General features: G+C 37.7%; 3 protein-coding genes across 4 annotated transcripts; 1 reads left to right on the top strand and 2 right to left on the bottom strand.

Moving 5' to 3' along the window:
- The first annotated feature begins 740 nt into the window (after nucleotides 1–740).
- On the top strand, nucleotides 741–1,959 carry LOC105456859 (calmodulin-like protein 4). Its single transcript, XM_011701196.1, has 5 exons — nucleotides 741–868; nucleotides 1,074–1,104; nucleotides 1,191–1,322; nucleotides 1,402–1,584; nucleotides 1,645–1,959. The coding sequence occupies exons 1-5, from the start codon at nucleotides 866–868 to the stop codon at nucleotides 1,743–1,745; spliced, it is 450 nt and encodes a 149-aa protein (XP_011699498.1). The 5' UTR covers nucleotides 741–865; the 3' UTR covers nucleotides 1,746–1,959.
- A 90-nt stretch (nucleotides 1,960–2,049) lies between these two features.
- LOC105456860 (neuronal acetylcholine receptor subunit alpha-7-like) lies at nucleotides 2,050–20,747 on the bottom strand. Its single transcript, XM_011701197.1, has 9 exons — nucleotides 20,650–20,747; nucleotides 15,913–16,049; nucleotides 11,758–11,912; nucleotides 11,044–11,227; nucleotides 7,598–7,814; nucleotides 5,074–5,208; nucleotides 4,166–4,344; nucleotides 3,373–3,508; nucleotides 2,050–3,044 (listed from the first exon to the last, which is right to left on the bottom strand). The coding sequence occupies exons 1-9, from the start codon at nucleotides 20,711–20,713 to the stop codon at nucleotides 2,794–2,796; spliced, it is 1,458 nt and encodes a 485-aa protein (XP_011699499.1). The 5' UTR covers nucleotides 20,714–20,747; the 3' UTR covers nucleotides 2,050–2,793.
- Nucleotides 20,748–21,531: 784 nt separating this feature from the next.
- On the bottom strand, nucleotides 21,532–24,385 carry LOC105456857 (F-box/LRR-repeat protein 7). Of its 2 annotated transcripts, none has more exons than XM_011701195.1 (2): nucleotides 24,302–24,385; nucleotides 21,532–23,661 (listed from the first exon to the last, which is right to left on the bottom strand). In XM_011701195.1, exon 2 carries the CDS (start codon nucleotides 23,646–23,648, stop codon nucleotides 22,281–22,283), a length of 1,368 nt encoding a protein of 455 aa, XP_011699497.1. In that variant the 5' UTR covers nucleotides 23,649–23,661; nucleotides 24,302–24,385; the 3' UTR covers nucleotides 21,532–22,280. The 2 variants fall into 2 exon arrangements, with proteins under 2 accessions (XP_011699497.1, XP_011699496.1); XM_011701194.1 differs by lacking the exon at nucleotides 24,302–24,385 and adding an exon at nucleotides 23,969–24,278.
- Nucleotides 24,386–24,639: the final 254 nt, after the last annotated feature.

Here is a 24,639-nt window from a genome sequence, read left to right as displayed (position 1 = left end):
CGCAAAATATGGCTTTCCTGATTGCGTAAGTAATCATAACTAGCATTGATTTGGTGATTGTTTATTTATTTGGTTTACATATATATAGATAGTCCATTCCCGATGATTGGTAGTCAAAGTTGTAAGTTCACGCGCGTATATATCTTTTTTTCATATTATTATTTATAATTTTGACTACCAATCATCGAGAATGAACCATCAAACGAATGCTTTTAATTATATTTACTTTGCGCAGTTTGGAAAGACGTATTTCGCGAAAGGAGGGGCTAACTTCACGCGCGTATATCTTTTTTTGCGTATAATGTTATTTACAAACTACTTAATCGTTAGTGTTTTTTCAATAGTAAGGAGGTCAACTTTACACAGCTGATATTAATTATAGGATAGGCACGAGAGAAAAGAGTCTCGTGATACCGCAATATGTAATTATATTTCTCTGATATACCTGAATCGTCCTTTGGATAAAATATTTTCAAATATTTTCCCTTTTTTTTATCAAAAGAATCTTAAATTCTCCGTTTAATCAAAAGTCCTCGATTTCAATCGGAGATCATCGTTTCCGCGTTTGAGAGTTTATGCGGACTTTCGTTAAAAATTATATCACCTAAAATTATATATATATTCCGATGACAGGAGCGTTGACCGATCAACCTTCCGTTGCGCGTATATCGGGCTGCCTAACCCAGGATGGCCAGGATCCCTAGTAGATTCCTCTGACGACCGATGTCGCTGTCGCTCTACAATCCAAGACGACGCCGCGAGAACAGGTGAGGTTACGTACGCGTCAAACACCTGTTGTGTCAAAATTCCGTGAAAATCCGACAGCCGAGGGAGAGACGCGATCTCCGTGAATCTAATCGACCATATGGTAATTCCAATACATATTATAATTATGACAATCTCGAAATCCATGTAGAACGTCGTACAGTCCCGATTCTGGGACTTGATCTACTTTCTTTCGTGTTTCACGCGCGGTTTCCGTTCAGCTTTTTCTTTTGCACAACCGACTTACGTACTTTTAATATGCATATTTCTCTGCTTCTCGCGTCTCATCCGGTATGTAATTGTTGCAGGCGCGTTACTTCAGGGAAGAGGATATAGACGGTACGTTGCAGGATTACCCGCTATTTATTTACACGGCCGGCTAGAAATAAATCAAGCAAACTGATGTGAAATTATCACTTCCGCAGAGTTCCGAGAGTGTTTCTACCTGTTCGCACGAAGCGGTCAGATTCGCACGCTTGACGAGCTCACTATAATTATGAGATCCTTGGGTCTGAGTCCGACCATTGCGGAATTAAATAAATATATGAAGGATAAAGGTAACGGGGTGCTCCACTTCTTCAACTTTCGCCTGAGAGACCCTTTACGAGGGAAGCGGAAAATGTCTTTTGATTCCAGGTGGAAAGATGTCCTTCGCCGATTTCTTGGAAATCATGCATCTGCAGACTCGTGCGGAGGATCTACCGAAGGAAGTGATCAAGGCTTTTCAGGCTGCGGACGCTTCACGCAATGGCACTATTCCAGCCCGGCAATTGGCGCACATGTTGCTTCACTGGGGAGAACAATTGAGTAGCAAGGAAGGTAAGATGAATAAGTAATTAAAATTGCAACTTCTTGAATTTTGCATATACGCTGTTACAGTGGAGCAGATCTTCCGCGAGGCCAATGTGTCTCTGAACGGGCACGTGAAATATGAAGATTTCGTAAAAATAGCTTGTGCACCTGTACCTGATTATTATTAACGAGATCATCGAGCTTTTTCATATATATATATATATATATATATATTCTAATATATCTTATGCTTTTACATGTTCCGAAATGCACGAAAGAGAAAAGTATTTTTATATAAATAAGGAAAGTTCGATTTACATATAATAATTACTTTATATATAACTTAAAAATGTGATTGCGGGATTTCGGTTATTAGATAAATAAAATATATTTCATTATTTATTCCCATTATCTCTTATATACTTATCAATTCTGTTTAAGTATTGATGACACATTTATCGTTTCATTACAGATAACGAATTCTCATCCATAAATAACGCTTCTAAATCTAAATATTAATATTTCATTTCAATTTCAATTAACTTTTCAATAAATACCGACACATTTTTAACGTACTAATGAGTTTTTAACGAATTTACTACGTCGCTAGATTTACGTTTTTTGCGACAAATTCGATGCCGATATTTACAGTTTTAGCTACTTCGAAATTATTTTCGTTTGTTCGATGTAAAAAAAAAACGTCGAGAGAGCAGGGGCGAATTTAAGTTATAATTCGAGATACGTGAACTCTCAAAAAGGCCGCCAATATATTTATTCATAAAAAAACAAAATAATTTGTTGCTAGGATTAATAAACAACGATTTTATATTCCCTAAATTTACCCCTGTTCATAAGATAAATACTTCATTTCCTACACATGTTATATCTGTCTAATTTACACGATACATCTTCATTTCGTGCAAGAAATATGCGAACACTTTGAATTTGTCTCGAAATAATCTTTCTTTCCTTTGATATCCAGCAAACAGAAATAGAAGTTTCTATTCTTTTCTCAAAATTCACTTATTTTTTGCACGAGAAAAAACATGTTTCGTTCGTAAAACAAAAAGTATTAACGAAAAATATTCGTTTTTATTCGTCGCATAAACGAGCCTGCTAAATGTAATGTTTTTCTAGTACGTGGAACAAAATTATCTGAATTAAATATCATCGATGATCCTCGAAGAGGATTGTTCGCCGACCATCGAACGATCAGTCGAACCGGTGGTCCAAGGATTACCCATCTTTGGACGCATCCGGGGTCGGTGGCGAGCCGCATAAAATCACCGCCGTGCTGACGATCGTCGTAAGCAAGAAAACGCACAACAGGGCACGATCACTGACCAGGGCGACCTGTTTCCAATCTAACTCTGTCCTTTCCCGGCGATCCTGCTCGACCAGGCGGCGCTCGTTCCTCTCGATGGTCGCGTGCACTCTTCCCAGGACCCGGGACCAATGCGCCTCAAGGCCGCCTTCCTTTCCGAGATCTGTGCGATCGTTCGACACGATTTAATACATTGATTGCGCGACACGAATCAGCTGGCTAAAGAAACTAGACCAGGCTGATCTAAACAAAAAACCTACCTAGAAGACGATCGAAGGGATATGTTCGAAACAAGAAATATAGTAAATATATCGAATCGCTTGAATGAAAGTAAAACGATTTATAATTAAGTATCACACATTGAGCAAAAGCGATTTTTTTTTTAACTATTTCAGCCTTCGCGACGTTTGTGATTTTTCGAGTTCACAAATTTGTGAAAACATGGAAAATAAAAAAAAAGGAATAAATGAAATTGTCCGTCACAGACTCACCTAGACTGGGACTAGAGCTATTACTATCGTCTTTCCTCGATACATATTTGGGGGATACGTGCTGCTCCGGCAGTTCGGGCTTGCAGTGCAGCGGACAATTGTTCTTTCTTCTCGGGAATTGTTCCGCCGGCTCCTGCTGATATAACAAATCGCTGTGATCCCGTATTGATGATCGCGCCGTAACTTTTCTATAGAACGGAGTAATAGCGGGCGCGCGTTTAGAAACTGTATCAACCGCGAAACTTTCTCTCGGCGAGATGCAATATACGTTCTTCATTTGCGCTCAGGATCGGTTACAGATGCGTCGTATATCCGGAGACGAAGTTTGCATCTCTCTCGATCTACTTTTCATAATTATGTCGAGCATTAATAATTAAGATCTATTTCATCACATCGTTAATTTATATTTCAAATGTTCTCTCTTTCTCTTTCACTTATATTTGTCTTTTAATCTATCTTATATCTTTTCCAGTTTTTTTCTTCCATAAATCCATTGTTTTATTTCTTTTGCATTATTGAAGATACTATCCCCCGTTATATTTTTATTTATGTATGCTGAAACGAACGCCTGAGGCCGATCCTGTTTACGCTATTATTCCGCCGGAAGCTGTACGACTCTCAGAATTATTTATATCTGACCGATCTGATTCCGAGAAATGCGCAACGGAATATTCGACCAATTTTATTATATTTTATTATTATAACTTAATAGCTTTTTATATGGCGATTCGCAAAATATCCCGCGTGTTACAAGGAACAAAATATGCATGTGCATTACGTGCATCCGTTTTACCGATCTATTCTCCTCTTGGAAATTCAGAAATACTATCCTGGCTAATTTGTCTAAGACCAGCGATCTCACGATCCTCGGTACGCGGATGCCCCGCACACCACGGTGATGCAGATTCAATGTCACGACCGCCAGACCGGATGCGAACGACACCAGACAAATGCTGACGCCATAGTAGAGACCTGGAAGCATCAAGAGAAGAGGTACAGATCGAAAAGATAATTGAATTTATTTCTTTTGAATTTTTAATGGATGCAAAAAGAAACAGTTTAAGTAAGAATTTACATACAATATAAAATATTCATCTCTCTTAAAATGTGTCGGACATAAATACGAGAATCGTATAAAATGTTTTTATTATTTGAATTTTATTCAAATGATGCCTGAATATGAATTGATGCACTTATTGTTGTATTTTGTTAAGAAAGTTGTCTGTCATATTTTCTCGCCCAAACCGTGTCTAACCATTAAACAAAAATTCTTTCTTCACTTGGATAACGATTCTGAACTCTTTTTACTCGATTTTCTCGCTGTTCTTTGAGCACGCTCCTTCGGGATCTCCCTTTGAAGACTACATTAGCAGAAATGAGACGGTGCTTAGTCTTGCAGAGGCGGTTAACCGCGTCTCAAGGAAATCCCAGATGTACTTTCCCGCAGGGTTTTTAATGAGTAACGAGCAGCTGTGATACTTGAACCGAAATCGCGATAACATCCTGTTGAATGGTTTAAAATTGAACAAAAATCGGGCAACTTTGAAATTCGAAAATATGATCCCAAAGAGATAATTGCGATAATTCAACCAAATATAACAGCATAGAAAAGATTAATAAATATTTTGAAAATATCTGTGTAAAAATATTCTTTGATTTCGAATTAAAGATCCGACCGGAAACGTCTAACGAGATACTCACTTATCAGCGGTGTCTTCTCCGTGGGCGGCAAAGTTTCGCGAATGGTCATCAGGAATACCGTCATGGAGAGAAGGGCCGAGATGCCGAGGGTGACTTTCTCCCCTGACTCGGAGGGCACGTAGAACACCAGCAGGGCTGAAGAGCAAACATTGCAGAAGCAGCGTCCGCGAAAGTTTCACCCTTACCACGAAATATTGAATCCGAGGTATTCCACGAGACTTCGATTCGAAGTCTCGTGACAAATTCAAAAGTTCATAGTGATCGACAATGGAACAGAATTGCAGAAAAGACGACCAAAAAAAAGAGGCGAAAGCAGTCTTGGTCTTTTCTATCTCAAAAGTCCGATAAATTTAAATTTTATTAAATTTTCCGTATCTTTTATTTTCACAAATATGCATATATTTAACGTATTAATTCTCAATTCGTTATTGATTGATACGATAATTTCATATTTTATAGAATACCGATTTTCCGCAATTTTTATTTTAGTCCTACAAGAAAAATTTAAATGAATATTAGTGCAAATGCAATGAAAACAAATTTATTTTATCTGCATTCTATCTGCTATTGTGTGAAATATTTCACAAATTCTTGCTCAAACGAAACCACGTAAAGATTTCCCAATAATTCATAGTTGTCATTTTTTAACTGTTCTTCAATAACCATCAATTTTATCATCGGAAAGCCATTGCGTTGTCCCATTTATCCGACAGTCTCGACCATTTCACTGGGTCTTATACTCTGTTATTTTAAATATTTGCCATTTTATCTATCTATTTCTGCATGCGTCACCTCGTACGTTGATTTCTTTACTATCTTAATTTTTATAACATTCTACTTTTACTCCTTAAATTTTATATAATGCCCTACTTTAAAAAAAGTTTTTTTAATCGATAGGCAATTGCTGTTCTAGAAATTCCAGAAGAGTATCCAGCTACTTCTCGGAAAATTTCTTTCATTATCGATAAATCGGCAGCAGAAATGTAATGAAATGCTTCAGTTTATGCCGTCGTTTCCTTAAAGACGATGACTTAATTTGTTTTCTCTTCCTCCCCCCCCCCCCAGTACAAATCCTAACGATATTATTAGACCCAGTGGCCGATATTATTTTTCGAAATCTCGTCCCTTTTCCATAAAATTACATAATATTCTTCGACAATCGTTTTTTCTATGCTTTTGCGAAGAATTAATGTATAAGGCACTTTTACTTTAATATTTTAATAATTAGGTTTTTTGTTTGCTGCTTACATTATAGTCGTCATAATAAGCAGTTTTCTTTTTTTATTACTATATTAACATGGCGTTAAAATATAATATACTACATATAGAATGATTATAATTATTTTAGAAAACAAGAAAATATTAAGCGAAAAATTATTTAATTTTTTCTCAAATTATCAACAAATAAACACGAGAATAATCTTACATTAATTGTAATTCAAATAATAATTACAGATATTTAACGTGAAAATTTATGGCGAGCGATCAATCCATTAGATATCTTTGTAAAAAATAGATTGACTTTAAGCTTATTAAGTAATTTGCTTCCAAAATATTCTTTGAGTCATTTATATATATATATATGTATGTGTAATTTTATTAAAATTCCAAATCTTTTCTAAAGATGCATATATATAAAAGCGACGATCTTGTCTTCCTTATCGAGCAATAAATTTTAACACGTAATCTAATCGCTCGCACAGTTATTAATAAAAACTTAAAACGCCGTTCTTGCCCTCCGGGACGAAAACTATTATGCAAATTCATTAGATTCGCGTCTCGTGTTAGTAGGGACAATCTCAATTTTCTTATGCAAGCAGGTCGTATACGGAGAGTGCGGAAAGATCGAAAGAGAGAACCTATCTAATCTCGTATATGGCTTCTCATGCGGTCTGCCGCTTCGTAGTCTCAAGGTTTATTTATGAAATTTACTTCGTAACTAACGGTAAGACCTGTTACTTCCTTTATTAATAAACGAGGACCACGAGATTTGCATCGCGTTACCGCATATCATTAATTCGCAATCTGTGAAAGTTCACTCGCGAGATTAAACCCGAGCATCTTAAAAAGTTTCGTATGCGCTCTTTTTCTGTAAGAAGAAGACATTCTTAAAGGAAAAGCGATCGATGTATCGATTAATTTATTCTCTCTCCGCTGAACATGATATGCGACGATAAAGATCGATATTTGGATGAGCACGTTGTATTGTTTACAAGAAAAAAAATTCTCCGTATTTTTAGAATGCAGCTGCTAATAATTAATAATACAACTATTATGTCAATCCTTTTCTAAATATTTTTTATATAAAATATAAAGAGATGTGACGCGATTAATTGTAATATTAGAACTTTTTAAATCAGGCATTCAGAAATTATATAGTAAACTGTATTTCGAATGCAATTAAGAACCCCGAAGTACAATTATTACGCTCTTTGACATGCGGACGTCAGCCTGTCGTGGATCGCTAACTAAGGGTATTCCGCTCCGTTCCGGCCACTTGTGCGCATTTATGCACTCCACTTACCGACCCCGTTGATTAGTATGCAGGGCAGGATCAGGTTGAAGACGTAGAACATTGGACGTCGTCGTAAGCGGATCTCGTAAGTGATGTCGGGATACGGTTCCTCGCAGCAGGAGTAATACTCGACGTTTCTGCGAGCGGTAAAGTCCAGGAGATGGAACTCGCCGTTCGCCTGATAATTGCTCACGTCCCCCTGCTCGCTCTGCCTCTCCAGCTCGAGCTGATGTGCCCGCAAAATTTCCTCGATGTAAGTTACATCACGCGACATCGCGACGCGCGGGGCGCAAATCGCCGCCAGGTTTTGCCCCGTAAAAGGCCGCGGCGAATTTGCGGGTAGTAAAAATCTCAATCGAGAGCAGTTTTCTTTTTTTGTTTTTTCATTATTGTTTATCGAACGTTGCATCCTTTCGCTAAACATGAGCGGAAACCAACGAACAAGAGCTTCGTTCGGTTTATCGACTAAAAGTTGAACTGGCAACTGACAGGTCGAATGTCTTTCGCTATTGAGACTGTTTTGTGTAACGCGTAATAACTTTTTTTTATTGAGCTGATATACGTGTTTTATTAATAATGGCAAATCGTGACGTTTATCGAGGCGGTACGTAACGTCGCATGCAAATAAAAGACAAAAATTGGATTTTAAATTGAGGTTAAATATTATACGAATCGAATAGATTTAATTGAGTTTTAATAATTTTTGTTTCATTTTTCATTGTAACTTCCTTTTTATCGTATAGATTTTGTAACAATTAATAATGTGTCACGTCGTTTATTTATTTACACGATCGACAAACCTATAAAAATTGCTAATTGGAACTCGTTTACGATTTTTTTTTTATTATAAAGAGAAAGCTCTTGCCGGAGTTTTTACTTGGGAAATTAATGATCATCGTTGAAAATCTACTGCCGCACGAAACACGAGAAAATGATTAATGCGCGAAGAACTTCGAAAGATTCTCCCGGACAAGTATTTTAAACCGCGATGACGTCCTTTACACGACGAGGGGGAAATGGCGACGGCGGCGGCACGCAAAGTGTATTCAACGCGGAGAGATAGAAAATGGAAAAACTCCACGCGAAAGATAGACAGCTAGGGTGCAGCCCCGATAGCGGAGGCGAACCGAACGGATCTCGTATTGAATTCTTCTCGTGACGCTGGGATTAAGCTCTTCGATCTGCCCGAACCATTTTCACGACTTTGACGGGTCGGCGTTTTCGATTCCTGTGCAGCTGTGTTAAGCGTACGTCCCCCGAACTTCCAAAAGGCCGATCGGCTTCGCTTCGCGAACAGCTGTACATTTTTTTTTCTCCCTTCGTTCATTCGCACGCACAATTCATTCCTGCGCCGAAATACTTTTTTTGCTATACGTATCCCCCGTGTAATACCGAAAAAAAAATTAGCTATCTAGCTAAAACGAAACGCTAAAAAGAAACGAACGTTCGATTGTTACAATAATTTAATGTGTCTAAAGGATGTATCTAAATGTAAGCTTTAATCTGCACATCAAACGCCTTTATCTTTATCGTTCTAATCGATACGGTTTCGCATTTCGCATGAACTATATAATATATACCGATATCTTAGTCATCGGATAATCGATACGGCAGCTCGCTGAATGATATCTACCGAAACCATAAAATATTCCGCGGTCTTAAATGAAGGTGAATATAATACCGCGAAAAATTACGAATGGCTGAACGCAGAAATTAATTCGATTTAAAAGGAAATCTGCAAGATGAACAGTCGCGCGCCGCGCCGACCCGATAATCGCCCTCCCGTATTTTTAAACGGTTCTAAAGTTTAATTCACGGAAACTAAGGGAAAAAATTGGCTATCAAATGAAACACTCGAATCACTCGGAAATGAATCACTCGGATTATCGTACAACACTCAAATATATAATATTTATTTTAAGTAATATCAACATCTTTCGACCGACAACTCAGCAGAAATCAATCTCTTGAAACCGTACGGTTTAATAAATAGGGCTTCAGAATCGATTTGAAATCCGTTACGTCGAATTTGCACAATCGCGAATTTGCTCAACCGAGAAACTCATATGAAATATGTTTTGAGGCATAGCCTGAGTTTTGTTTTTCGCGATTCAATAAAAGATAATACGACTCTTGAAAGATTCGCGATTCTTAAGAGATGATTTGTACTTTATAATATTAATAGTTTTTGTATACATTTTTTTTAGAAGTAACTTGAAAAAAGAACGATTAATCACGTAAAATCATCTTTTAATTGTTTTCACGTAAAAATTTATCTTAAATCTGTCCATAAATATATTTTTTTTTTCTCTCGATTAGAATTCAAGTAATATTTTCTCTTCAAAATGTTTTTCTCATCTAAAGAGAATTTTAATTATTATCTCAGGTGATCCCAATTAGTCTACGGAATGCAAAATGTGCAATAAAGTCATTTAGCGAAATTAATTTTAAATGCAATTGAAATAAAAAACGTTCGGCGCATATACATATTTCATAATATGTAAAATATTTTACAACTGCCCGGCGCATGACTTTGGGATTTGTTTTTGTGACACATAGCGCACATTATATACGCACACAAGACCGGAGAGCCACTTGAGCAAACAAGCAACGCGGCACAAACCGCTCGGTGTATCATCGTATTATCTCTTGAAATGCCATAGTATCTCATAGTTATTGCAGCACGATTATTAGCTCGCGAGATTAAAAACGTTGCATTTTGTGCGGCAAGACATGCAGCCTTTGTTACTGTCAGCGAAGTCGCTGAGCGTTATATTGTTATTCTCGCGCCGCGAGACGCGAGCGAGCAGTAGGTACCGGCACGAGCTGCTCCATATAACATCACATTATCGAAACGCAATTATTTTTTACGAATATAATTAGCCATTATCGTCCGTTGCATTAATTATGCGAAGCGTCGCGAGTGAGAAATAAATCGTAACTTCGTGCACAACTTTTTCGTGTCGTATTTCCAATTGCAATATATGTAATAGTAAAGTACGCGCGACGCGTGTGATCAACATAATATTTAAAATGTGACTATGAACTACCATTGTTTCCAGATATGAAACTTAATTTCAAATGTTATCTCTAAATTTTCTCCTGATGTGCATTTTGACGCGAGATTCACGCAACGATTATAAATATAATCTTAAACGCGTTATACAAATTCTCAAGATTCAAAATCCTTGATTGCGACAGATATATTTGCGCGCAATGCAAATTTTGCAAATTTTCACAATTTACATCATTGAATAATTTGTTCCGAAGGAACTTCGAATGTCACCTTTTTACGAGAAAAATTTTGATACGCGGCGCAGCGTGACCTATTCTATTAAAAATCAGATATTCAATTATGCAAAAATGTGAAACTTTTTGATAATTTGCATTCGAACGAATGAGGATCCAAATACACGAGATGTAGAATGCAAAAACCCGTAGAATGTGAAACTTACTTGGTACCCGTCGTACGTCCAGGAGGCCCATTTGAGGGCGCATCGTTGCTCGTCAAAGGGAAAGAACTCTACATTTATGTCGCAGCTGCTGCGAAAGATACCGTGGCTTAGCCAGACCACCTCGCCCGTGTGACTGACGATCACGTTTGTATTGATGACCGCTGAACTATATTGTGGGTCCGCACTGTAACCAGAAAATTAAAACCGCAACGAGATATATAAATTCCTTTTTTTTTTTATTCCGATCAGCTTTATTTAAAACTCCGTGCCTCTCTATTTAAGACACTATATTATACGGAAAATTATATTTCATCGTGTAAGTAATACTGTCAAATTTATCCTAAATTATTTTTTGCCTCTTGTGTGTCTTTATTTTTTTAATTTTTATATTTTATCTGCCCCTGAAAATTATTACTTTCCAAAAATACTCGAAGCTTATTTTGATTCATCTCCCCTTTTTAGTCTCTACTTTATACATACCGCCGCAAAGAATTCCGTAAGGGATCGAAAGAAGTTTCGAAAGAATAGCAGGATCGAGACGAGAGCAGAGATCTCAGGAGAACGTATAAATCATTGTCTCAATTTGTGGAATTTTTTTTAATATTCGCGGGGCTGAATATAGGTACATAAACTTTGACCTCTTTGCGGTATACAAATTGTAATAGCGTTGCAAAGCTCATTCATCGTTCCCCGATTAGAGAGACGAGTGCTCACTTGTTATACAAAATCGTGTCAGGTCGCCAGACACGATGGTAGGGTACGCGGATCACTCGAATTCCAGCGAATTCCGAGGCATTCCATTTCAAATGATGATCGGTCCAAACCTGCGTAACCCAACAGTTGGTCGTGAGTATCTGGTTCTTTTCATCCTGAAATAAATAATGTGAATCGTGAGACGTAAATGAATGTAAAGCGAAACGATCTTAGTAGAACTGTAATATAAATTCTTTAATTTATGAAATATAAATGCCGCGCGAATTAAAGTGTTTATTAGTTTGCTTTAACACGAAATTTAATTTAGTTTTCCGATAATGCGCTTTTCTTACTCATTTATGAGATCTTTTCGCGAGACACAATTTATTTCGCAAAAACGAACTAGACATTTATTTACTTAATCCGTAGCATTATTCTGTAACGAACGATCCTCCCAGAAGTAATTATATGTAATTATAATATAATAAAATAATGTAATAATAATATAAGTGTAAATAATAATATAATATAAGCGTAAATAATTTTGTAATTTGTAACTAATTTATCGTGGAAATATTTAATTTGTCACGCTTAAAAAGATTCTCTAAAAGGAAATCGTTGAAACTGACCTGTGTGATTAATTGGACTTCATATAGGTATATCAACGAAACGAATTGTCGACGATACAGTCGACAAACAACAGGCAATATATCTTTCTAGTTATAAAAAAAATGATTTCCATTTCTCACAAAATCCGAAACAGTTTCAAAACCACATCGTGTAGTACTATTATCCTCGCAATCAATTTTAATAATCAATGTTTTATTCTCAAATATATAAAAGTAACTACAAATAAATTAGAAATTAGATAAAATATTTTGAATCAATTAGTCTTATTGAAAATTTCGAGAATCTTAAATGCACTAGAAAAATAAATAAGAATAAGCAAAAAAATGTGCAAAGTCGCAAAACTTGTTTACCTCATGCTGAAGTTCTACATAGACTTTTTTATTTTCAAAATAAACTAGTTCAGATTATTTCAGATTCGTTGAATTAAACTGTTAACCGTTGGGTAGACATTTCAAGGAAATATACGCTTCAATTCGTTCATTCAACAAAAATATTAATCCAATATATCTTTTTCCGCTCCGAGGAAAACGAAACGTCAAACGTTACTTTTGTCCGCAGATTCTTTTCTTACTTTTGCTGATAGACTTGCCACAAGACTTAACCACGCTAACGTGGTTTAATTAACGCCAATTGCAAAGTATACGAAGCAGTCCCGTGGCATTTAATTGGCCACCGTAATCGTGCGAAACCCGGAACCCTATATACGAATTCCGCGGTGAACGTTATCTCGACGGAGATTGACGTCCGATCGACGCAAGAAATCTTTATAATTGGATCTCGTTATTTTATGTACGTAGAACATAAATATTCAAAGATTTTCCGACGTTGTTGCCGAAGTCCTTTATCCGACTCTCTCTCTAACTACCTTGCGAACTTTTGAGAGGCCTGCGCTTGACATCCCAAGATCGGATTCCTTTAATTCGAGATAATTAAAGTAGCGTTAATAATGTTACAATACATTATTATATTTCTAAATCGCTCGTTAAAACAGCTGCTCCGTTAAATTATCATCGAAACTACACTCGTTATACATCAACCGTTACACGTAATAATCTTTAATTATATAATTATCACACCTGAAATATTGTTATAACTTTTTTATTTCCCTTTGAAAATGAAAAGAGATAATATATTTAATATCTTTAATTATTACAGACTTTTAAATTAAATAATCATTCGCTGATTTAGAGAGCCTGTTTTAATGTTTCTCCTTCCATTAACAAAAGAAAAGAGCATTATTTAGTAATTTCTTTATAGATAATTCAGTGAATTTTTACCTTACTCGAGTAGTTACATTTTTGTGGTAGTAAAAGAAGATGAATATGTACGAATAATAGTCTTCGCGAAGGCGCCGTATTACTATATCACTTGATGCTTGACATTTATCTTCGTGTATCATCTCGAGATCAGATACTAAAATCAACGGAATGTGTAATCCAATAGCGCATGATATAACGAAGATCGTGAGACTATGTGCAATATTTCAATTGTAGGATTTAGGTATGCTGAGAATTTAAACGATAGGAATTTGTAGTTGATTGTTTGATAAACAGCCGCGAATCCAAAGTTGCATCTGTTCATATAAAATTTATAGTCCTCGAATAACGTCAGATAAATTAGTAATTGCAGCTCAATGAATAATCATTATTCGAACAATTTATAATGTGCAATTTATAAAGTTGCTTTTTGTATGATTTTTTTCTTTGCTTTACAAATGTACAACTGATAATAAAAATCCTATATACACTTAATTTAACGGTAAATCTTTCCGAGTGAAAAAAATGGGATTCGCGCAAAGTGTCCTTTCCGTTATTATTCAATTATCTCATTGTCTGTTCTACGAGCAGCGTCTCGAAAGGTTTTCAATAGAGATTCGGTTAACAAGACTCGATGGAGAGATATTACGTTATCCGCGTGATATTACGTTATCAATATTATCAAACGGAAAGAGAAACGGGAAGGAGAGCCGGCTGATCGGCCGTATATTGCGCGATAGATGTAACGAGCTCTCGTTAGACGGTCTCAGGCCTCCCGGGGGGTGACCGGTCGCGGCTACGTTGCGTTAAAGGTTGCTCTCGTTACCGCCATACGCGAAACAAATGCCTGAAACTTTCCCACCGCCTTCACTTATTCTCACGCCAATTTATCTCGCGTATCTACGATTACCACCGGGGATCCCGTCACGGTCGCGGTGTTTCCATTTTCGTTACGCATTTTTCTCAATTCTACCCTGTCCTCTCCGAGACAAATCCGGGGGGAAGACTCGAAAATCTCGCGAGATTGATGATAAAGATAAATCGGATGAGGGGAAATTTATACGAAATTGATAAAATTCGAACAGCTATTAATTTAGCAATTTTTATATGGATTAAATATATGTAATTATGTACTGCCATGCTCGACACGAGAAAGCGGTGAATATTATTATATAATGTTATTATATCCATTTTACGATTCTTCAAAGAAAAATTGTTTATTCTTTGCGCACAGTAACTTCAAATGTTATTTCTACCATTTTTTCGGTAGACTTTTTTTCAGCAGAGCGAGCACAAGAATTTATTTTATTAAAGATCAAATCCGTTTACTGAGAATTTCGTTTGAATAACCAAAGCGCTGGTAAAAATCAATAGCAAAAAAAATTCATAGACGTATATGCAAGTATCGTTAAAAATTGAACAATCACGTGCTTTCATATTTTCTCTCTTGCATTTATATTATTTTATGTTCCACGAGAGAAAACGCATCTTTTTCCGATTGATTACGTCACATCGTTATCTTGTTTATACTATACGAGAAATACTCACATATTTATTTTTATTATGTTAATGAGAGAAAAATCACAACAATGTACTGTCTCCGCGGGATTTCATGAATGTATGTGCAATCTCGGCAGTGAAAACGAAAGAATACGAAAATATTTTTGAAGAAATCCCATGCTTGGCCTCGCCTTTAGCGAAGGATTTCCTACAGCCAAGTTTCGTACAGTACAGTTTCTTTAGTACATTTTTTATCGTTGCTGAACTTCAAGGATTTCGAGAAATATGTGGGAATTTCTGCTGATATTTCTATTTTACAATCGTCGTTAATACTCTGTTGAGGAAAATATGAATGCATGTTCTATGAAATATTATATCCATTTTGTGTAGCTAATTCAATAAAATTTGAATATCGTTCGAAGTTTGAAGCAAAAACTTTTTACACAATTCACAGATAAGAACATTAAATTTTAAAAAAAGTTCTTAATTTTTCAATTTACAAAAATACATAAATTTTAATAAGTAATAAAATTGTGTATAAGTTGTGCAAAAAATTTTTCACCAAATTTATAATTTTAAAATGTATAATTTTTGTCAAAAAATAGAACGCAAGAAAATTATACGTATATTATATTATAACTTGATAAATTGATTATAACACTTTTTTCTAAATTAGCAAGATCTAAATTAGGTATCTAAATTCTAAGAGAATGTTAAAAAACGAGCGGGGCAATTGAGCTCTCTCATGTCGGAAATTAATTTTTAAAATTATTTACGCTCAAATACTCACGACGTCGATAATATGATGAAGAGACAGCCCAAAAACCACGACCAGAGGTTGGGACGAATTTTTAGCTGGCCTCACACCGGCGTCATATCCTTCCAGCAAGTGCTTCGTCAGTCTGTATTCGTGTTCGTCACAAATACCTGAACCGATAATTCAATTAATTTTTTAAATTAATTCGCTTTATTAAATTCTTACTTAAGCTAAGACCTTTAAAAATATATGTGGCCAAACTTTTATATCTCTTAAGACAAAGATAATTACATCGATTGATTTGGCTAGAAATAAAGTTAACAAATAAAACAAAGGAACAAAGTTGATAAATTTATCTAGGTATATACATATATCTTCATAAATTTATTGAAATAGAATCTCTTGTATTATAGAAATATTTTTATTTTATAAAGAAATAAATTAGGTCAAGTATTTTCTGTATAAATCTTTGACTGGGACTATAGAAATTTCATATGTTTAACTATGTAGCCTTCTATATTCAACTTAACCAATTTCGTTATTGCAAGATATATTGAGCTTGCTCGTGAATATTAAAACAATGCCCTTCAGTTTATTCGACTGGGACTATAGAAATTTCATATGTTTAACTATAACCTTCTATATTCAATTTAACCAATTTCGTTATTGCAAGATATATTGAGATTACTCGTGAATATTGAAACAATGCCCTTCAGTTTATTCCGCTAGAGAACTTTCAATATATTTCTCTCTTTTTTAACAATCGTTTTCATCATTGGATACTGTTAATAATTTAAAGTAAGCAACTCTATAATGTAAATAAAATTTATAATTTAAGTATTTCTAAATCGAATCGCGAATTCAGCAAATTGTGAATACAATGTGAATAATTGCGACAAAGCGATCTAATATCGTATGTTAATAAAATTATTAAAAATTTCGAATTGCATTTCTCTTTTTCTCAATTTAATATCACGCGGAAAGAAATATCGGCATAAAGAATCACTTCACCGTCTAATCGCGACGCAAGTGACATCCGAAGAAATAAAACGCGATGGCGAAAAATCACTCATTGTCTGCAGAGTAGAGGATGGCGCGAGGCCGAACGCGAGTAAGCGACGCAAAATCCTGGGAAACGACCCCGCAAAAACGACTCGAGAGATTCCTCTCGCCGGGCCCCTCTCTTTGAGAATTACGGCTCTGATCCGTTTCGTTACGTGGATGTTCGTCCATTATAGCGATCGGCTACATGATCAGTAACGTCAGTCCACCTCGCCATTGAAGCGACCATTGTGCCGTGAAGCGTGGTGAAACCTGTCAGAGGACCGAGCTAATCTCCGAGCCCGGAAAGTAAGGAAGGCAGGAAGATACTGCGAGGAAGATAAGTGATACTCGTCGCGAGAATACCGCTCGTAATTAGAAGAGTGAGTCCTTACGGTCTTATCGAACTGTAAAAGCTGTACCGTCAAACGACGACGAGAGCCGTCTTTTTAACGACGTTTGAACGACGCTAAAGTAAAATTATCGGCAGTTTTGCTGATACACGAGATATTACGTGTTTGCAGCACTATATTTCTCAGTAATAAATCTTTTTATCAATTTATAAGGGTATTCTGTTCTCAGAAAAAAATTCACGATTACGTCGCATATAGTACGATTTAATAATTTATTTCTTACAATTAGTAAAGGAGTAAAATGATAGATGCAGTTATACGATTAAAACTTACAATTAGTTCTGCTTTCTTTATTGTTAAATAATTGTGAATAATTTTAATAAAATATTTATATTTAATAAATAATATAATGTTTAACGTCTCGTTCATGATTCTCGCATGTAATTCGCATGCAGTGAATCTTTTATCCTCGAGTGGAAAAATGATTCCGAAAGATTCACGCGAATCGAAAAATATCGGCCCATCATACCATCATTGCCGGGAACGTGAATTGAAAAATCTCACAGATTTGTAATGAGATCGTATATCAGATGTCGATACTGTATGAGCCGCGGAATATCTCGCGGGATCTCGACCGACTGACATCGAATTTCTTCGGGCAGAACGGTTCACCGCGTGAAAATGTTCGTCTCTGTCTGGAGATTACCTCCCCCGTATGATATGAAGATGTTCGATTATCCGAACACTTGAAGCAAGAGTAAAATTTCAATAGTGCAGCATCACAAAACAATAATCGGCGGAAAAACATATATGAACGAATTTGTCGAAAGAGATTTATTTTTCTAATCTAGCATCCGATACGTAATTACGTGATATATTCATTTGCTAAATTTGATTGAATATTGCGTATATAAATTAAATAATTAGTATAAATTTAATAAGATATCCCAGCCGCTGCCACACAGTAATAATATTTCCTCAATCGGTCGGAACCTTTTTTACTGTATCGATTTTACTGTATTCCATAAAAACGTTCTACCTTTTTGCACACGGTCAATCGCGTGCACCAGCGTGGATAAATTGATAAAACTTGTAAATGAGACGAGGAAATAATCGCCGGTGTTCGGCCGGGGCCGCTTTTCGGTAGACCGATTTGCTAGATGCATGCACAGGCCTCGATTCCGACGAATATGCAAATTCCGTTCGGTGTCCCGATCACCGAATTCAGTGGCACGGAGGAGGCGTCAAATAGCCCCTTGACGCGATTGATTTGCAAATGTTTACACTACCAGCTGCGACGCAAACATACCGTAACGAGGACCGGTTAAGATCGAAAGCTACATCGCGCGGCCACGTGAAACCTTTGGCGCGAATCCCATACACGTCTCGTTATCTGTCCTCGGCAATTGAACCCGTTCATTAAACCAAATTTCGCGCATTAAAATGAATTAAATTAAATCACATATATTATGGGCTATTATCATTATAAATTAGATTAATTATAAATATAATTAGCACATTACACATGCAAATCAATTTAACCCAAAACTAACGAAAAAGATAATTTTTTAAACGATTTTTAGAATATAAAAGCAATAGATTAGAAAGGAAATTAAAATAAAATTAAAATAAAGCGGATCAAGTTTAAAAGAATGACGAATGTCGTTCATTGTATCTCGATGTAACTTCAATCGAAAAGCAATTATTCTTGTGTCGCTAGAAGTTACATTCAGCATTAAAAGTTCCGCGAATCTTTCTCTTACGTCTGGCGCAAATTATACCGATAAAAATAAACTCACTACTTGAGGGATTCTACTTGAATACATGCATTCGGCTGCGTTCTCGCAATTGACTTTCGCGCTGTCGCGAATAGAATTTTCTATTCCGAGCCACGATGAATTTAAAATTTGTGCGATCGAGGATTCGTGATAAGTGTTCATTCACCCGTCCATTAAATTGACTCTGCTGATCTCTCTGATCGAGCACGTTATCTTTAAGGGAAATCCTGCGATGACTTTTAATACACACACGGGGACGTAGATCGTCGAACTGCCAAGGGCAAATCCTTGAAAATTTCACGGTCGGGAGGTGTAATAAAAATCGCGAATTGTTCGCGTTGTCCCGTGTCGAGGACGCCCTTCCTAAAAATGGCAATCTGTTGACGTTTCAGCCTTGGGGATTTGATCGCGTCGCTAATTTACATCTCAGACGTCTTTGATATCAGCGGTTGTGTAGCCCCGGCAGGCGAGAGCTATGACGAGCTTTGTGACGTCCAACAATATCTAAACAATTCCTAAACGCGCCGCACTTCGGTACCGAGGCGCGAACCTTGGAACTTTATTGATGACGGCCTACATCTTTCTCGGCTCGCGAGATTATTGAGCTGATTGAGCATTATAGGAAAACTTAATCGCGTTTCAGAGAACATCTAAAAAATTATAAATATCAATAAATCGATTCTCGGAAACAAGATAATCATTCCTCCCTTATGCGCTATATATGTACAATGAAATTCCGATCGAAGCATTACGAGCTCAGTATTAAGCCCGCAAAAGAATTTTTTACTGCAACTATAGACTTTATAAAGATTTATTACAAAAGTTTTCGCGGAGCAGTTAAACTTCTAGCTTAGACTTGTTTCGCGAGAATACTTTGTACTTTAACTTTAATTTTGTAAACAATTAAAAATATTATTACACGTAAATACAGTTCATCTTAATCCCAAGTTTATTTTAAATTTGAACACGATCTAATAACAATAATTAAAAATAAAATGATTAGCTCTTTTATATTTTTAAATTAAAATACATTATTGTATACATTATTCAATACATTATTGTTATCATTATTGTTATTATAGAAATTTTACTGAAGTTTTTAAATAAAAAAAATGAAATACATTTGCAAAAGTGTTTTATTATTAAAAAAATTATTCTTATTTTTCAGTTAATGATTACATTGCAAGTCCGGCATTGATTCGGCGCGCAATTTAAATGTGGCTGAATAAAAAATTTATACAGAAATATTATTAAGCACCAAGATTTAGTCGTAACCGCAGAAAACGCTCTCAAATTTATTTATGATATTCACTTACGCGGTCTATTTCCAATTACTATTGTTCATATATTTCTGTTTTATTTTAAACACTTGAAAATTGATCAGAGAACAAAATCTTGTTATTTATCAATTTTAAATCTTAAATCCTTATATTCGCGAGAACTTTTCAATTTTCGCTATGTTGATTTGCGACTGTTAATGTCTCAATGTTAAAATAATTGTTAAACAAAAAGAAAAGGAACGATTCCAGTCGTGAATTCGTGGCTACCTTATGCGAATAATAGATGAATGAATATCACACGATTTTGCAAGCACTCACCATTCCCGAAGGCGATGATCAGAAGAAGCCCGTATCGAAGAAACAGGACAGGAGACGGCGACATGGAATTGAGGGCCTGCTCGTGACCGCGTGACCGTCTACGTACGACTGGTACACGACGGCCGTTTTCAACCACCGTGCAATTTCGCTCCTGAATCCCGCGCTACCCCTACCAGAGAACGTGGGTTCCCGAAGGAAATTCGCGCAGGCGTTCGTCGAAACGGCGCGGACATGAATTCACGCCTGCAGACACGAGGTCCAAACGAACGTGCGAAAGTACACCAGAGACGCGCTTCAAACAGCAGAATGACATTAAAAGATGACATAATGACATCTATTTTGATCTACTTTTAACTGTCACTTTGCTACCTGGAGCGATCTCTCGTGATTTTCAATTTAATGCCGGTGAAAAGCGCGGATTCCGAAATAATGGTATCGATATCGCATTTTCTCTCAAAGAGATCGTGGATCACATCCTTCATTTTTAGTCAACAGGAAAAACTAAATCGTATATGTAAACATTTCATCGCGTTTTCAATAATTATCCTAATTTTTTAACATTTCATCGATCACGGAGAACAAAAACGAATATACATATATTTGGTTTGATACAAACAAAATTGGTGGAATTGTGATTTGATGGGAAAATAGAACTTTGTACAATTAAGTTTCCTTATATAAATAATTTGTATAATATATGTACTTATATATTGTACGTTTTTAATTACCCTCGTTTAGCAGTTTTCTTCAACATTTTGATTTGTAAATTTTTAAGAAAACGATGTTAAAAAATTGCAATCGTGTCAATAAGTACTGAAGCCCAATTTTATAAAATTTTTTATGAAACAATTTATCATCAAATATATTTAACTTTTGCAACAATTTTTTAATGATACAAATATAAAATCTGATTTATTATACATTCCTATGCAATTTTATACACACTGTACATGCCGTGCAATTAATCCACATGTTAATTCCAATAGTGTTAAGAAATGAGAGTATTTAATGTCATATTGTTATTACAATAAATTACAAAACATTGTTACAGAATACAAACAATTCATTATCATTACGCAGTGCATTAAATTATGAAAACAATAAATAGCACGCATGACTTTTGAAGCAAGATATATGTATATATTTTTACAACCAATCGTGAAATAATCTTTTTACAAATATGCGAGCGACAAAACGGTGCTAGTTAATAAATAGAATGCAAGTGATACAAATTACTGATCTCAAAAATTAACAATTCATTCTACGTCATTTTTTTTTCGTCGTATCAAAAATATAACATTTATCGTCGCATAAACTTTGATAAAAAATTCGGTTTAAAATTCTCTATAAACTTCCGCTATATTACACTCTGGCACTTGAGATTAGTGTTACGAGATAATCGAATATCCTGAGAATATTCGAACATTTTTTTTAAATTATACTAGCGAATATATTCTCAATATATATATATATTTCCTATTTTTAATATTCTCAGGATATACCTCAAAGTCCCTTTTCCAGAGAATTCCGTCGGAATATTCTTCTCCGCGGAATACTTTCTTCCGAGAATACTTTCCTTACTAACGCTACTCGAGATCCTCGAGACGAGCGACATTACTGACTGGATTACATCAGCTGGAGAATCCAGGATTAGTATGTTCTATGACGCAACGTCGGCAGTAGCGTTTGACCGCGCGATAGCCGACCCACGTGACTCTGGGGCACTCGCCGATGTTGAGCTGCCGCAGGCCACGCACGTAGTAGGCCAGCGCCTCGAGACCGGCGTCGGTGATCCTCTCGCAACCGCACAAGGACAGCTTCTTCAGATTCGGACATCCGGTGGAGAGTGCCTCGAGGGTCGCGTCGCCGATGTCGCACTTGCCTATGTCGAGGGCGCGCATACGCGGGCAACCGCGCGCCAGGGCGATGGTCGCGCTGTCGCTGAGCGCCTCGCAACCGCGGGCGTTCAGATAGCGCAGCTTGTAGCAGTGACGAGCGACGACCAGCAGACCGGCGTCGGACACGCGGTCGCACTTGCCCACGGAGAAGTAGCGGAGCGACGGGCCGAGGCGCGCCGCCAGCTCGCGCACCCCAAAGTCCGTGACTTTCACGCAATCCGACACCGACAGCTGACGCAGGCTGGCGCAGTAGGAGGCGATGGCGATCAGGCTGGTGTCGGTGATGCGGCCGCATCTACGCAGGTAGAGGCATCCCAGGTGCGGCATGCGCGACAGGCTCAGCACCAGGCCGGAATCCTCGACGCAGTGGCAGTCGCTGAGATCGAGCGACTGCAGCTGTAGAATGGTGGTACGACCGCAGGCGCGAGTAACGTTAGGACAACCGGTCAAGTCGAGCTCTCTGAGGTGGGCGCAGCTATCCAGCACGGTGGTAACGTTGGCGTCGGTGACCCGACGCGAGTGTCGCAGCACCAGGGAGGTCAGATTGAGATACGGCAGTTGGGCGAAGATGCCGGGCAACCCGGTGGCGCCTTCCAGGACCAGTCGACGGACGCAGGTGTGGCAGCCGCGGCGGGTCAGCGCGTTTAACGCCGCGGTGGCGTTCTGCGGATAACGCACCTCGACCTCCCGCCAGAGCGTCGGATGCCACGCGATCTCCCAGAGGCGTCGGCAAGTCTGCGCCAGGGAGCAACGGTCGCGGGTGTCGAGCCAGCTGAAGATCCTCAGCAGCAAATTGTCGTCGAGCTGGCAGAGGTCGTTGACCGCGACGTGGTGCACCAGAAGATGCTTGGGCTGCGGCAGCTGTTGCTGCTGCTGCTGCTGCTGCTGTTGGCGAGTCGGCGTGCTAGGCACGCCCGGGGTTGACGAGGACGACGATGACGTGGTACGACAAGCATTGTTGTCGAGGGTGTGGTAGCCCAAGTCGATGGCGTCCGCTCCTGGCCGATAAACGCCGACTTTCTGCGACGAGTAGCCTCCTCCCCGCTCAGAGCCGCTTTGCTCCCCGAAGCTGGGAAAGAGGAGTGGGCATGATCCTTCCATTCCATGCTCCGTTCTGCAATTTGAAATTCATTTCAATACAATGTTTTTTACATTCATACAACTTCAAGAGACACAAATTGTTTGGATCATCTGACATTTCGAAGCAATACATACATGTTCTTAAATACGATCTATATTTTTTCATCTAGATTTGCTTAATAAAAACGTATATTTTTGGGGGGATTTGAAGATAAATCCTAATTTAAAATTTAACAAAGGATTAAAAATTGACGAATTTAAATTACAATAAGGACCGATTTCGAATTCGCATCAGAGAAAAATCCCCAAAAATTCAAATTTCATTCGCTTAATTATTATACCTGTGTTGCCTAATGACGACATATGTCATTAATTTGCGAGTAGATTATTTTTCGAATTTACGGAGGTAAACATAGAACTGTCACAATTTCACATGTGATTGAACTTTCGTGCTGCTTCAACTATTCTATAACTTCTACATAGGAATAACTTCGGTATTCGCTTTAGGGAAAAAAATTTGCCACTATGCCATCTCGAATTTTGCGCGGCCGTGTGTGTATATATATATTTACAGGGCGCGAGTTGTGGCGCGGGGAGGGGCCCCGTCGACGCGTCCACTCGCGACGCGTCGCCGACCGTTTACGGCCCGAATACGTGCGAATTTCACAACTCACAACGGGATGCTGGATCACGGGAGAGTCAGCGACCGTGCGTGACATCACCGAGCAATATCGATCTATCCGCCACCACCTCCATGTTGATCCCGCATTCCAAGCTCTCGAAGCAGCTGCGGGGCCCGTGCGCGTTTCGCTCGCGCGGGGGGGGAGGGCCGACGGACCGCGCGTGAACGGGGTCCGCTCGACGATCACGCTCGTCCTGGAATTCGTCGATTCGCTCGTGCGGCCGCCGGAGAACGTGCGCGATCGCGTTTCGCGGACGCAGAACGGAAAATCCGACATATATGACAGGTCCCCCCCCGACACACTTACGGGGCCTCAACACTGCCCAACCA

This window comes from Wasmannia auropunctata, unplaced genomic scaffold, assembly GCF_000956235.1.
Source record: "Wasmannia auropunctata unplaced genomic scaffold, wasmannia.A_1.0 LD335514.1, whole genome shotgun sequence".
NCBI classification, from domain to species: domain Eukaryota; kingdom Metazoa; phylum Arthropoda; class Insecta; order Hymenoptera; family Formicidae; genus Wasmannia; species Wasmannia auropunctata.
Note: the sequence above shows the minus strand (reverse complement) of the source record. Positions and strands in the feature narration are given on the sequence as shown.

Coding starts and splice junctions, on each gene's coding strand:
- LOC105456860 (XM_011701197.1), bottom strand. CDS start 20,713: ATGTCGCCGTCTCCTGTCCTGTTTCTTCGATACGGGCTTCTTCTGATC. Junction 11,913..15,912: donor TTCATCATATTATCGACGTC/GTGAGTATTTGA, acceptor TATTTATTTCAG/GATGAAAAGAACCAGATACT. Junction 7,815..11,043: donor GGACGTACGACGGGTACCAA/GTAAGTTTCACA, acceptor CGGGCACATCAG/CTCGAGCTGGAGAGGCAGAG.
- LOC105456859 (XM_011701196.1), top strand. Junction 1,323..1,401: donor TAAATATATGAAGGATAAAG/GTAACGGGGTGC, acceptor TTTTGATTCCAG/GTGGAAAGATGTCCTTCGCC. Junction 1,585..1,644: donor ACAATTGAGTAGCAAGGAAG/GTAAGATGAATA, acceptor ACGCTGTTACAG/TGGAGCAGATCTTCCGCGAG.
- LOC105456857 (XM_011701194.1), bottom strand. CDS start 23,997: ATGACATATGTCGTCATTAGGCAACACAG. Junction 23,662..23,968: donor GTCGTCATTAGGCAACACAG/GTATAATAATTA, acceptor TTCAAATTGCAG/AACGGAGCATGGAATGGAAG.